Source organism: Vipera berus (genome assembly GCF_964194415.1).
Source record: "Vipera berus genome assembly, chromosome: 2".
Classification (NCBI taxonomy): Eukaryota; Metazoa; Chordata; class Lepidosauria; order Squamata; family Viperidae; genus Vipera; species Vipera berus.
Window position 1 is genome coordinate 134,552,770 of NC_138203.1, and position 12,960 is coordinate 134,565,729.

Here is a 12,960-nt window from a genome sequence, read left to right on the forward strand (position 1 = left end):
CAAGTGTGTGTGGAGCCTTCTAGGCTGCAGGATGTTTTTTGCCTTGTGTCGTTTCAGTGGAAGACAGGCGCAGGCAGTTGTGGATGAGTCTGTGTTGTATGCATCTCAAACTGAAGTGCAAATAGTTCCTGTCGCCTGCAATGTTTTCTGGAAATCCATTTATACTCTGCAAGGAATATAAATTCTTCCGTTCCCCACCATCCAGTCAGAGCTGAAGAAGCTTCTTGGATGAGAAGCGAAATGTCTTCAAAGAAAAACAAGAAAGTCCAGCTGCCTCCTGAAAATGCACCTTTGGGACATAACAATGGGCTATAAACAAAGATATGGGCTTGTGATGTGCTCATATTTGCGTTGCGACCACACCTCATACTCACCTCAGCATAACTGGGACACTCCAGCTGGAGAAGGAGCTTAACTATTTGGCACAAGGCACTGGTTTTCCCAACAAAATCTTTAAGTGCATCAGAAAGAGCTGTTATGAGGAAGAAGCTCTCTATAGCCTCTAGCGGCTGCAAAATAAAAGCAGAATAAAACATTTAGATATATAACTTTGAAAGGGAAAGGTACAACAGGAAATGTAGAGGATGATAATATGATATGTGGAATAGAGACAGCGCTATAACATTCTGGAAAATTCTGATGGCCCAAACCTGTTCCTGTAGAACTGAGGTACTGTAGTAAAAGTTGCTAATGTTTAAACAGAAAGATGGTCCTAGATTCATAAACTAAAAACAATATGCAGTTTGGAAATTATTCCTGGAGTTGAATAATCTACTCTTCCCATTTCTCCCTGAACAGGAACAAACCGAAGCTGCAAGCCTGATTATTCAGCCAGTGCATAAGCTTACAAAGCAAGCAAAGCATACAGTGTATTGCTGGGGACTCTCATTTCACTAAAACTGAACAAAAACTGAAACTCTACTTTATTAACAATTTTATGGCCATTATCTTCCAAATAAAGCTGCCATAGCCATTGGTCACCAGCTGGCCAACTACTTTGCTTTCTTTCTGATCGGAGAAAAACTTTCAAACATAAACCTAAACCTAAACAAACATAAACATAAACAGAAATCGTAAAGAGAACTATCATACATTCTGCGTATCATATTTTATTCAATTGCAAGAATTCATTCAAAATGCTGATTCAACGTTTTGGAAAGGTGTTCCATTTTGAAATACATATGTATGATGGTACTTTCTTTGAGAAAGCTGCATCACCTATTTTTTATTTATTTATTTTTATTTTATTTTTATTACATTTATATCCCGCCCTTCTCCGAAGACTCAGGGCGGCTTACAAGCTTAGCAGTAGCCTTCATTCTATGTATATGCCTGCTTATTAGGGCTTTCACACACACCCCAAGCGGCATTATTACAAAGTCAGCTTAATTGCCCCCAACAATCTGGGTCCTCATTTTACCTACCTCGGAAGGATGGAAGGCTGAGTCAACCTTGAGCCTGGTGGGATGCGAACCTGCACTAATTGCAGGCAGCTGGTGTTACTTAAGGAGGCATCAGCCCACTGCTCCACCAAGGCTCTTTTTTTCTATTGTTCCTGCACTGAAAATTATAGAAGAGCAAGAAAAAGGAACAGTAGCAAGAAACTGGAAAACCATAATTCTAAGCATCTGCTACTCACTTTTACAGGGCTTTAAAATCTTTATGACTACCGTATTTTCTGGTGTATAAGACGACTTTTTAACCCATGAAAATCTTCTCAAAAGTCAGGGGTCGTCTTATATGCCGAATGCTGAAACTTTAGGGACAGGGCTGGCTGGAAAACCTGGAGCGGATCTCCCATTTGGTCTGCGCAGGGAAAGCGGGACCAATTGGAGAAGAAGCTGCAGTCTGTGATTTTTTACAGGCTGGGGTCTGGGAGTTTTTCCTTCTAAAGTTGAAGAGCAGCTGCAGTCTATCCCAACTTGAAAGGCAGGTGGGGAATGCAGCAGCCAGAGCAGCTGCTTAGCTCTAGGGACACATTTGACTCAGGAACTGGGCAGGCTGGCTGGAAAACCTGGAGCGGATCTCCCATTTGGTCTGTGCAGGGAAAGCTTTAGAGTGAATTAGGAAAAGTTTAATCCACTTGCACTGTTTTATATTTACATGTTTGATAACAAACAGCCTTATGTTTATAAGTGACACTTTTCCTACCAAGTACCTGCATGTCATAAGCATTTGAATTAAAATTACCATATTAAAAACAAATCTGATGTTTTTAATTTTTATTTGGTGTGCATTGGAAGAGGGTTAGTCTTATACGGCGAGTAAAGCCCAAACCCTATAATTTAACAGGAAATGTAGGAGGTCGTCTTATATGCTCAGTCTTATACACCGGAAAATACGGTAACGTTCCCACTGTGTTTTTTTTTTTAAATGAATATACTGACAGACTACAATCTCAAAAAATACCTCATGGAATGCTACAGAAATTCAAGACATTTTTATTTTAAAAAGCCTGGAGATCAAGAGGAGCTACTTAGAGATGCCACACTGCCAATTAGCATCCTTTTATGACAGCCAGTGGGTGAAAAAGTAGAGGTGGATGCTACAAATAAAACTACAGGTAATCCTTGTTTCGCAACTGCCTTGTTTACAAATAGAGTGGTAATAAACAATAGTAAAAAAATAATTTTCTGACCAATACCCGCATTTATGCCCAAATTTCTGTGCCTCACAACGTATGCTGAAGAGTAACAAACATGTTGCTTAGCGGCCATTTCGCCAAAGCCAATTGGAGTTGCTTAAATGAGGACTACCTGTACTTCATTAATATACCTCACCAAACCCTTTTGTACATTTTGACTTAGTTCTTGCAACCAGCATTAACATTTCCACCATGCATACATTTGGGAAACCTGCAGAGCTTCAACTGTTCTCCTATTTATAACTCCCAGTCCTTCCCCCAATGATTATGATGGAAGGCCAGGGATTCTCCACTCCTTCACTAACCTAGCAATTAATATCCACTCACGGTTAAAATCAGTGATTCTTTTTAGAGCACCTCAATCCAATATCATTCCAACTTGGTTATTATAACTGAGCAAAATAGTTAATCTTGCTTAGAAATTTTCTACTTGCTAACACTACATGATTGAGAACAAACAGGAGTTACTATAAGCAGCAACAGTTGAAGGCCACTCTTTCTCTTATAATCTGATTGGGAAGAAAGTTAACATTTGTAGTTAGAAGAGCAGAAAAGATACATCACATTTGCGAGGTGCATAAACAGTTGTCATCTCTCATCTTCTCTAATTCCTGAGGCACAAGGCTTTACATAAGTATCCCAGACAGGCAAGAGAGGGTTGGAATAGGAAGGGGGGAAAAAAGAGCAAGCATCAAGGAAGCTAAAGAAGCAAAATCAAGTTATACAAAATTCCCAGAACAGAATGTCCAGCATTTAATATACCTTCCCCATCATTCTGTATAAAGCTGCCATGATATGCATGGATGCTGCTGTTTGCTCAATGCTCCGTACTGCTGGAGTCCTGCCTTTTGATAGGAGCTGTTTCCATAAGGCCAGGGCATCATCCAAACATCTGGATTGCACTACAAAGAAAGCAAAGGATTAGGCAAAGACAGTTTGCAAATTTAATAGGATTATTTTAGCTCAATTGTGCCTTCAGCCTGTACAGGACCCAGCCTACCTTCAAGAGTATATTATTATTAAAACATGTCCCATCTCAACAGAAGAGAAACTGTTTTGAAAGAGACAGAGTCATGTCTGATATCTATTACAATTCTATCCCCAAATTTTGGTAAAGTAGTCTAAGGAGAGGAAAGCTTGGAACAATTACAAGACTATATTTGTTTTTTGCTAATCAAGTAATGACGGGTTAAGTGCCAGAATATGTGCATTTCTACAAACAGCCAGACCCAACCCTACTTTTATCTTTCTGAGGAGCTCATCTGCTGCATCCTAAGCAATCTGAGAAAGAACAGGTAAAATCGTTCCTTGAGCAGCAAAGAACTGCTAAAGACATTTGTCTAATGTCCACAACTACAAGACACAGGGAAACAAGATATATGTCCACTGGACACAGCTTGAAATTCAATTATTTTGGGTGTTTTCCAACCTGTTGTCTTTCAGATAGATAAAAACACTAGGGTAGTAACAAACTCTCCTTTAATACCCTTGTGTAAGGTAACAGGGTTAACAGCTGAAGCAATGTACTTCTTAATTATAGCATGGAATGCTGTTCCTTGGCAAATGCCCTGAATCTGCAGTATCAAACACCTTTCTTTAAAAAAAAGTTGTGTTTATTGTTATTGTTGCTACAAGTTGCATGCTTTTATATTATGCTCATTTGTTTTTAATTCTTTCCAGCAAAAGAACTCCTATAAAGAGCAAAAACTGAAATTAAGAAATGAAACAATTGTAATATTGTGTAAACTGGTAGAACTTGTTTATGGAGCCTAGATTCAGACTTCCTGTTTGCTATTTAAGTGTTTCCAATAGAAAATTCCCAAGCAAGATTAACTATTTTGCTTAGTTATAAAGGTTCAGAATGATATTGAATTGAAGTGCTCTAAAAAGCATCACTGATTTTAATCTTGACTGGATATGCAAAGTTGTTGTAATTACAGTAGTTAAAAGTAACCCAAACTAGAGAAATAAGAGAATGGGAAAAAAGAACTAAAGAAAAAGGGTTGCCAAACTATTACAACATAATGTCTTAACTTTGAGCAAATAATAAACCAATAAGGGATGATTCCAGGTGCTCGCTCGCATTTTGAGTGGCCTGGTTCCCAACAGGCTGCGTTCTGGGACCAGCCCTGCTTTATGACATTGTTTTCAAACTAAAATGAAAAATTATATTTGGTAAAGTAGTCCAAGAAGACTAATATCTCTTTCAATTTAACAGTTCCATTCAGTCCAATAGCAATATAAATATCCTCACCAGAATCTGCATGTAGATTAAATGCAATGCCAAGATACAGGAACTTGTCATCGTGGGATTTATCCTCATAAGCGAGATCATTGGTTTCAAAGCTCTGAAGAACTTCTGTGTCTTTTTGACCCTGAGTATTTCTGGTTCTTTGCTCTTGCTTGATACTCTGTTTGAGAGAGGAGAACTAACATTAAACGAACCAAGTATTGCAAACAGCATCCTTAGTATGTAAGCCAGACACTGTTCTTACTGTCTCTGTTCCATCCCTTATGCCACAATTTTAGATAAGAGAACTTCAAAACTATCTGAGAGAGATTTCATTGAGCCCATCCTGCAATATGCATTATTTTATACGATAGCGGGGATTTCACGTAACCACCTGTGAATGAACTCTTGAGACATATCATTTCCTACCATCAATTAATACAAAATAACAATGTAGTGGTTAGTCTGCTTTTAATGGTGGTTATTGTTATTATGGTTGGTCACACAGTCAGCCAGATGTTTAAATTGGATTTGGCATTTTTATACATCGAGTCCTTCCCAAGAACCTGGGATAGGCAGCTGTCATAGGTTCTCACAGCCTCCTGCTTTCTAGGCCAGCAGTTGAACCCACTACACCACGGGTGTCAAACTTGGCACGTCACGTGACGTAGTCATGAAGTATCGAGACTCTTTTTGCATTGCCGGCAATAGGGTGGGCGTCGCTTCGGTCTGATGAAACCGGCCCAGCAGCCAGCAGTTTGACACCCCTGCACTACACCAAAGTTATTGTTTTCATCCTTTAACAAACTTTTAGAATTTAGACCATTACTATACAGTATATATGATTTTGGTACCATGGAAACAAGTTCTTACATTGACCACTCCATTGAAATAGTTCAATGTTTACAGAAGATGGAAAACAGCTCTGGGGACAGCGTATACCCCTTGCATGGAGCATATACTTGTTACTGTAATCAACATTTCCAATCATGAAAGGTTAAGCAATGATGTAAAACACCTTTGCTGAAATCCTTGGAGAACTGTACTAGTTTGAAAGCTAGCCAGTAAATAAGTTGCCAGGCCTTTAAATGACCTATTCTAATCTCACTGGGCTCTTTGCTTTGTGATTTCTTATACTGATAGTCCTCGACCATAACTGAGCCTAGAATTATGGCCATAAGTCATGCTTGTCGTTAAGCAGGTCACCATGTAACACTGTCCAATTTTAACAATATGTTTTGCAGAGGATATTCAGTGAATGCCGCAGTTATTAAACATACACTGTGTGTCATGGTTCCGATAAATGAGACAGTTCAAACAAAATGCAAACATTGTTAAGCAAACCCCTTGAGCCAATGGGTGTTTTTTGCCAGAAACCAAAAGTAAATGCCAGTTTCTGGCAAAAAGTTATAAATTGTGGCCATGTGATTGCAGGACACTGCAAATAGTCATAAATGCAATCTGGTTGCCACGCACCCAAAATGTGATCACATGACTGGGGGGGGGAATCAAAATTTGGAAATTTGATTGTAAGTATCTCTGGGGAAATCTGAATGATCACTGACTGTAGCTGCTTCTAAAAGGTTATCACTGTTTCCTGTTATATAATGTATATTGAATTTGTATATTTTGGGATAACCTTAAATTATATAGTGATATAGTGAAGTAAATATTTCTGCATTCTCGTTTTCAATTAAATAAGCTTATGTTCCTTCCAGCGGTTTTCTTAGCTATTTTCCCCCTCTCTCTGGAGTACAGAATACACACAAATCAGTATTTAGCTCTTTTAGTTCTGTGCTATTTTGCTTTTAGTCACATACCTCACGCATTTTGTCCTCAATTGTGCAGATATAAAGCCAGAGTAAAGCCTGGGCCTTATCATCCTGGAGCTGTTCCTCATTCTGTGGGCTCTTTGGCACATATTCTAACAACTGCAGGGCTTCATTTATAGAGTCCAGAGCAGAACTACAAGAGAGAAGACCTAAATTTAACAATCATTTCAGACATAATTACAGACAATTGCTGAGAATTCTTTTTGTAACTGGGCTCTCATATGCTCAGAAAACATAAATGATACGGTCAGAAGATTGCTTGTTCATTTCTAATTAGCTTAGCCAGCATTCTCATCACTTGTAGATTATTGTATCTAAATCATCCAATCCCTACATAAATAACTGATAAAATCGTTCTCCCTTTTTTCATTAGAGATTCAAGTACTTTAGTCAGAAAGTATGGCAACAGCAGCACTTAAAATATGTAAGGGTCCATCCAGTACCCTAATTATTAGTATTTTTGAAGTGGCAATGGATCCTTACATTTATCAGTTTTGGAGCATCAGTCAGCAATCCTTAATTAGCAAGCAAGGTTGATTCTCTCCCAACTCATCTCCAGTAATGACAGGATGGGAGAAACAAGATACTGCAGCTCTGGCAGTTTTTAAAACTGAGCAACACTTCAATAAAGAGGTATCCAAAGTAAGACTTGAGGTAAATTATAAAGCTACCATCAAATCATACTAAATACTCACCATTCTGTCTGCTCATTATAATCATGATAACACAACACCTGTGCCAATTCTACTAGGATAAAAGCTCTTTCATGGACCCATTGGCTCCCTTCTGAACATATATCTAGGAGGTCACAGATCACATTGAAACGCTCTTGGCCAGTGTCAACTCGCAGAGTTTTGTATGTCTTTAGTTCCTCCAACAGGACTTTCACAAGGATCTCGTCATCTAAGTGATACTCTTCAAGACCTTCCTTCAGAGTCCTATAATGAATATACAAACCAAACAAGAACAGAAATTAAAAAGGTGTAAAAAGCAAAGACATGCAGCTTCTGTCAACTGCACAGTTACACTGTGCTTCACGCAACATTTTGAGGGCCTCATGTCATAAATGGACAGGGATACTCATTTCACTGTAAAACAGGGGTCTTCAAACTTGGCCCTTTTATGACTAGTGGACTTCAACTCCCAGAATTCCTCAGCCAGCGTGCCTGGCTGAGGAATTCTGGAAGCTGAAGTCCACAAGTCATAAAAGGGCCGCGTTTGAAGACCCCTGCTGTAAAACATTTTTTGTCCGTTTGGTTTGTTTTATGGATTTTTTTATAACACTTATTTTTTTTAAGATACAAGCTTTCTTCATCAAGAGAGTGCTTTAAAACTGATACTTTTCAGTATCAGCTTTTTCTACTGATAAAAACTTTCAGTTTAGGGTCCCCTCCCTATAGTCACAGAAGATAGCAGTGACTCTAGCCAATCTTGGCAGACTTTGAAAAAGCCAAGTAGACTTGGATCTCACTAGTAATTGGATGGAAAGCCCTCAGAAAAACATAGGGTTATAGGTTACACTGATGTTCCAGAAGTTGGCAACTACGACTCCCTCTTGAACTCTTGCCTAGAGGTTCAAAAAGGGAACAGACACTGAGTTTGCTTCATGCTCAAAAGGACAGATTCAGACACAGGAGAGGTTATGACATGCAAAATAATCCTAATGTCATACTCCTAGGGTACTAATAATTAAAGCTGCAATTTTCCCTTGTTTAATTTTTAAAAAGAAAAGAAAAGCTTCACTCTGTGACCAGGTCAATAAGCATGTGTGGATTCCGGAAAGGCAATATTTATTTATCCAATTTTGAGGTTGCCTGACTTTAATGATTCTGGGTGGCTACAGAAAAAAAAAGTATAAGAAATCACAGGAAGAAGAAAACTTGGAAAGACTAGATGGTTAGAAGGCAAAAAAGTAATGAAAAGAGATGATTAGCAAGTGTTGGAGAAGTAAGGGAATTCAGAGAAAGTGAACGCAGAAAGTGGCAAGAAAGAGGAATCTGGGAGAGAAATGGAAAAGGCAAGAAAAAAAAAGTGGTGAAAGTCTTGGGAATCAATTGCAAGGAGGCATTTGACACTGCATTAAACCACCTGTCCCATGTTCCCACTTCTTGCTCTTTTTGATGCAAAAGGCAATCAGTTCTGAACACTCCATTGTTAAAAAGTACTGGGAAGGGATCTTCTTCCACCAAACATGAATTTATTTGCATGGCTCTCTACCCACAAATAGAAAGAATGGTCTACTCTTAAGTAGCCTTATTAAATAGCAATCCACCATAAAAATATCTGGCTAGTTAAGGCACCAAATAGCACTCTTTCCAAATTTATCTTGCCAGCTCGCATTTGCCTCAGCTGAAATGGCCAGTGCTGAAGGACACTGGAATCTGGGACCTTTCAAGTATAACTTCCTCAGTCCTATGGCATTTCCATGAATAAGCGGCTTCTTTTTGCTGGATAGGCCCTGAAGGGAGAATGACTCATTCTAAAAATGCAAAACATCCCAAACATGGAATATTAGTATCAGATGGACTGTGCACATATATTTTGAATGTATTGGGTTCATACATAGAACAAAACAAGGGTGTTTCTTTGACACTCAAAAAGCTGTTATTTGTGGCAGAAATGCTTTTGGTGGGGGGGGGGAAGAGGGTGAGGGAGCCAGATATTATTTGCAACTGAAGGGAGGACGGCAGTGAGAATGTTATGGGAACAAGACAGTCAGCTCTACTATGCTGGGACATTGAAAGTGGCAGCATGGAGCTAACGAGGAGAAAGGAAGAAGAGATATCAGAAGACTTGGGGCTAAGGAAGTCTGAAATATGCCATGTTGGAAAGTCAGCAGCTGAGGGGAGACAAGGGAGGGAAAATGCTGGAAAAATTAGGAGGCTGATAAGTTAGTGGAATGTTACACTGGAAGCTGCTGAAAGGAGGAGGGGAAGCACATATCAGCCTTGCCCTACCTGACCTGTAAAATCACTCCAGGATCCCTTGTAAGTTTTCATAAGACTGAAATCTGGAACCACCAAAACATTCCCAAGTTTTATTTCAGGAAAACATGATGGACTTGAAAAAGGTCTGCTGAATTTTCAAAACAGAGTGATTTATTCTGGGTTTGAAAACAAAATGAATCTTGTTTTGTGCACAGCTCATGGCCAATTTTGAATGATAAAAAATCTCCCTCTTTTTGAGGGAGATGGATGGTACAGAAGTGTGCAAAATAAATAAAGTATATTTTTAATTATTAAAAAAGGAAAACAAGAGACTCTTCCCACAGAACAAAACTTTAAATGGCAAGAGAGGGAAACATCAGCCTCATTACTTTTAGTTTACTAGGATGGCAGGAAACAAAAAATAACAATTCCTAATAAAAATATATATATAAACTATTCCGATATTGCCAGTTCTGAATAAGAGACCTAATCTTTAAATCATTTCTTACTTCAGCCTCAAATTATCAGCCCCATTTTTACTGGCATCCATCTTGACTTTGACCCAGGAACAGACAGGCTCCACCACCTGTTCTGTGATCTTGCTGTGATGAGAAACCAACCATAGGACCACAGTTTGAAGACCCTCCTCTAGTAAGTCCAGCTTCCTGTAGTTTTCTACTTGCAGCTTAAAGCAGTTATGTAGCTGGAAAGAGAAAGACAAACATTCAGGGTGGCAAAGAGAGACTCCTCCAGCTGCCCAGAACATTAGAAGCTCCCCGCATATCAAACAACTGTGAATTATAAGCCTTTGCTTAAATTGCTAAGCTGCTCTAGGAATTCAGTGCTCAATGAAATTTTATTTATTTATTTATTATTGGGACTTATATGCCGCCCTATCTCCCGAAGGACTCAGGGCGGCTAACAATAACATACAATAATACAGAAGTTAAAAGAAAATTAAATTAATGGCCCTTGTAGAATAAATTAAAATTAAAATTAAAATAAGTTAAAAATTACAGTTAAAAATTAAAACCATAATTAAAATCCCTGTCAGTCCAGGTCAGCCAGGTGGAAAAGGAGTGTTTTGAGGCAGCGGCGAAAGGACTGGAGATCTGGGGCCATCCGAAGCTTAGGGGGGAGCTGGTTCCATAGGGCTGGCGCTCCCACAGAGAAGGCCCTCCCCCTGGGGGTCGCCAGCCGACATTGTCTAGCCAACGGTACCCTGAGGAGGCCTTCTCTGTGTGAGCGCACTGGGCGATGGGAATTCATTCCCGGCAGCAGATGGTCCTGCAAGTATCCCGGGCCTAAGCCATGTAGGGAAATGGGATTGGGATGTCAGGCAGAGGTAGCTATCCCAATTTTTATGTATTTACTTGGTAAATTTACATAACTGACCATCTCACATGCATGATTCTGAGCAGTGCACACAGTTAACATAAAATCACAATAAAACAAAACTAAAAACATAATAAAAATCATTTAGCCATACTAAAAACAATAACAAATTAATAAGCCCTAAGGAATTTCAAGCTCTTTATGGTGATTAGACTTTAAGCAACTATGTCAGAGTTTCCGTCTTGGCCAAAAGATCTTTGGATATTACCGTATTAGTTAAATCCCTGAATTTCAGGCAAGCTAACGAATCCAAATACAAGAGTGAAGGGAATGACTAGATATAGATATAATGCAATGGCAGACCCATGAAATTAGTCCAGGGAAATGAAATCAAGAAAATTATCCAGGAAAGTAATGGACAGTGTATTGAAGAGGGATATGGTTAACCAAACTGATTATGACTGTAAAATAATCAGAGGCCTCCTAGAAGCATTTTTCTCGGTACAGGTAGCCCTCAACTTACGATCATTCGTTTAACAATGGTTTGAAGTTACAACAGCCTCAGAAAAAGTGAGGGGTGGTGGGTCCTCAACATTACAACTGCTGCTCCACCCCCACAATCACATGATCACAATTCCGCTGCTTGGCATCGGACTCATATTTACAACAGTTGCAGTTGTGGTCACATGACTGCAATTTGTAACTTTCTCAGTTAGCTTCCAACAAGCAAAATCACTTGAGAAAGCTGGATTTGCTTAGCGACCGGTGATTATTCACTTAACAGTTTTAACAGTAAAAATAGTTAAAACATCTTTGTTAGCCATATAAATATAGAGTTATATATTTAAGATAAAATTAAAAATTCTCTAAATAAATTCATTCGAATTTGTTTTGGTATATGCGGGGACAGCGATATGACTTACATTTTAAGTAAGCATCCACAGGTTCTGTCTAGAAAAGAGTGATTTCCTAAAACCCTTCACTAAGTTGAAAACCTAGGATTCATTTCTTTAGTAAAATAGTAGGCTTAAGACCCTGGTCATATAAAATTAGAGCCTGTCTCAAAAATAACAAATCAACAGTCTTATTTCATAAGGTAGTTCCTGTGCCCAACACACCACTCTCATTTCATGCTATAGCCTTCATTCAGACTATAAGGATACTTAATTACCTTTTCTGGGGGCAGGTCTGTACATTTGGCCTTTTTGACTAGCCATCCACAGAATTGCCCCATTATGGAGTTAGATTCTACATACATCTTATGAGAATAGAATCTATAGGCCAATCGGGATACACAGTATGCTGTAAGAAGAACAAAAAACATTTGTAATGATTAATAAATCTACTTTAACTAGTATTTCCTCAAGGAAACTGTATGTTGTAATAAACCTCATTAAACAAACAATAAGTTGTTTCCAGTTTCCTGAGTGAAAATAAGATTTGTATCAAAGCAATGTATTGATTTAACCAAGAAAATAACATTTGTTCTTTCTGAGAAGGTTCATATATCATGCTAGGCCACAGATAGATCTCAAGCTGTTTCTAAATGAATAAATCAAGTAATCTATATTCATTCCTGAGACTGGTGATCTATTTTGGTAATCTAAACTGCCATCCAAAAGGGGAGGTAGGTAAAATGAGGACCCAGATTGTTGGGGGCAATTAAGCTGACTTTGTAATAATGCTGCTTGGGGGTGTGTGTGTGAAAGCCCTAATAAGCAGGCATATACATAGAATGAAGGCTACTGCTAAGCTTGTAAGCCGCCCTGAGTCATGGAGAAGGGCGGGATATAAATGGAATTAAAATAAATAAATAAATAAAATTATCTAAATCAAAGGAAGCCTCTCATGACTTTCTTTGTAGCTTCCAAAAGAGCAGTACAATGCCCTATCTGTCTGCCTTTTTACTGACAACTGGGAATATAAGCGACCTATTCTGAACACTAACCTGAGAGATCCAGATATTCAGCCTGCTCTGCCTTAGGGAGTTCT

General features: G+C 38.7%; 1 protein-coding gene across 1 annotated transcript in view; it reads right to left on the reverse strand.

Annotated features, from left to right (window-relative positions):
• ESPL1 (extra spindle pole bodies like 1, separase) overlaps window positions 1-12,960 on the reverse strand; it is a gene marked incomplete at its 5' end in the record, with an annotated part of 45,517 nt that overhangs the window by 24,073 nt on the left and 8,484 nt on the right. Inside the window, 8 exons of the mRNA XM_081318964.1 lie at window positions 375-509; window positions 3,407-3,546; window positions 4,899-5,055; window positions 6,695-6,839; window positions 7,402-7,644; window positions 10,143-10,336; window positions 12,140-12,270; window positions 12,917-12,958. Of these exons, the coding sequence (XP_081175090.1) occupies window positions 375-509; window positions 3,407-3,546; window positions 4,899-5,055; window positions 6,695-6,839; window positions 7,402-7,644; window positions 10,143-10,336; window positions 12,140-12,270; window positions 12,917-12,958 (1,187 nt within the window). The remainder of the gene's footprint in view (window positions 1-374; window positions 510-3,406; window positions 3,547-4,898; window positions 5,056-6,694; window positions 6,840-7,401; window positions 7,645-10,142; window positions 10,337-12,139; window positions 12,271-12,916; window positions 12,959-12,960) is intronic.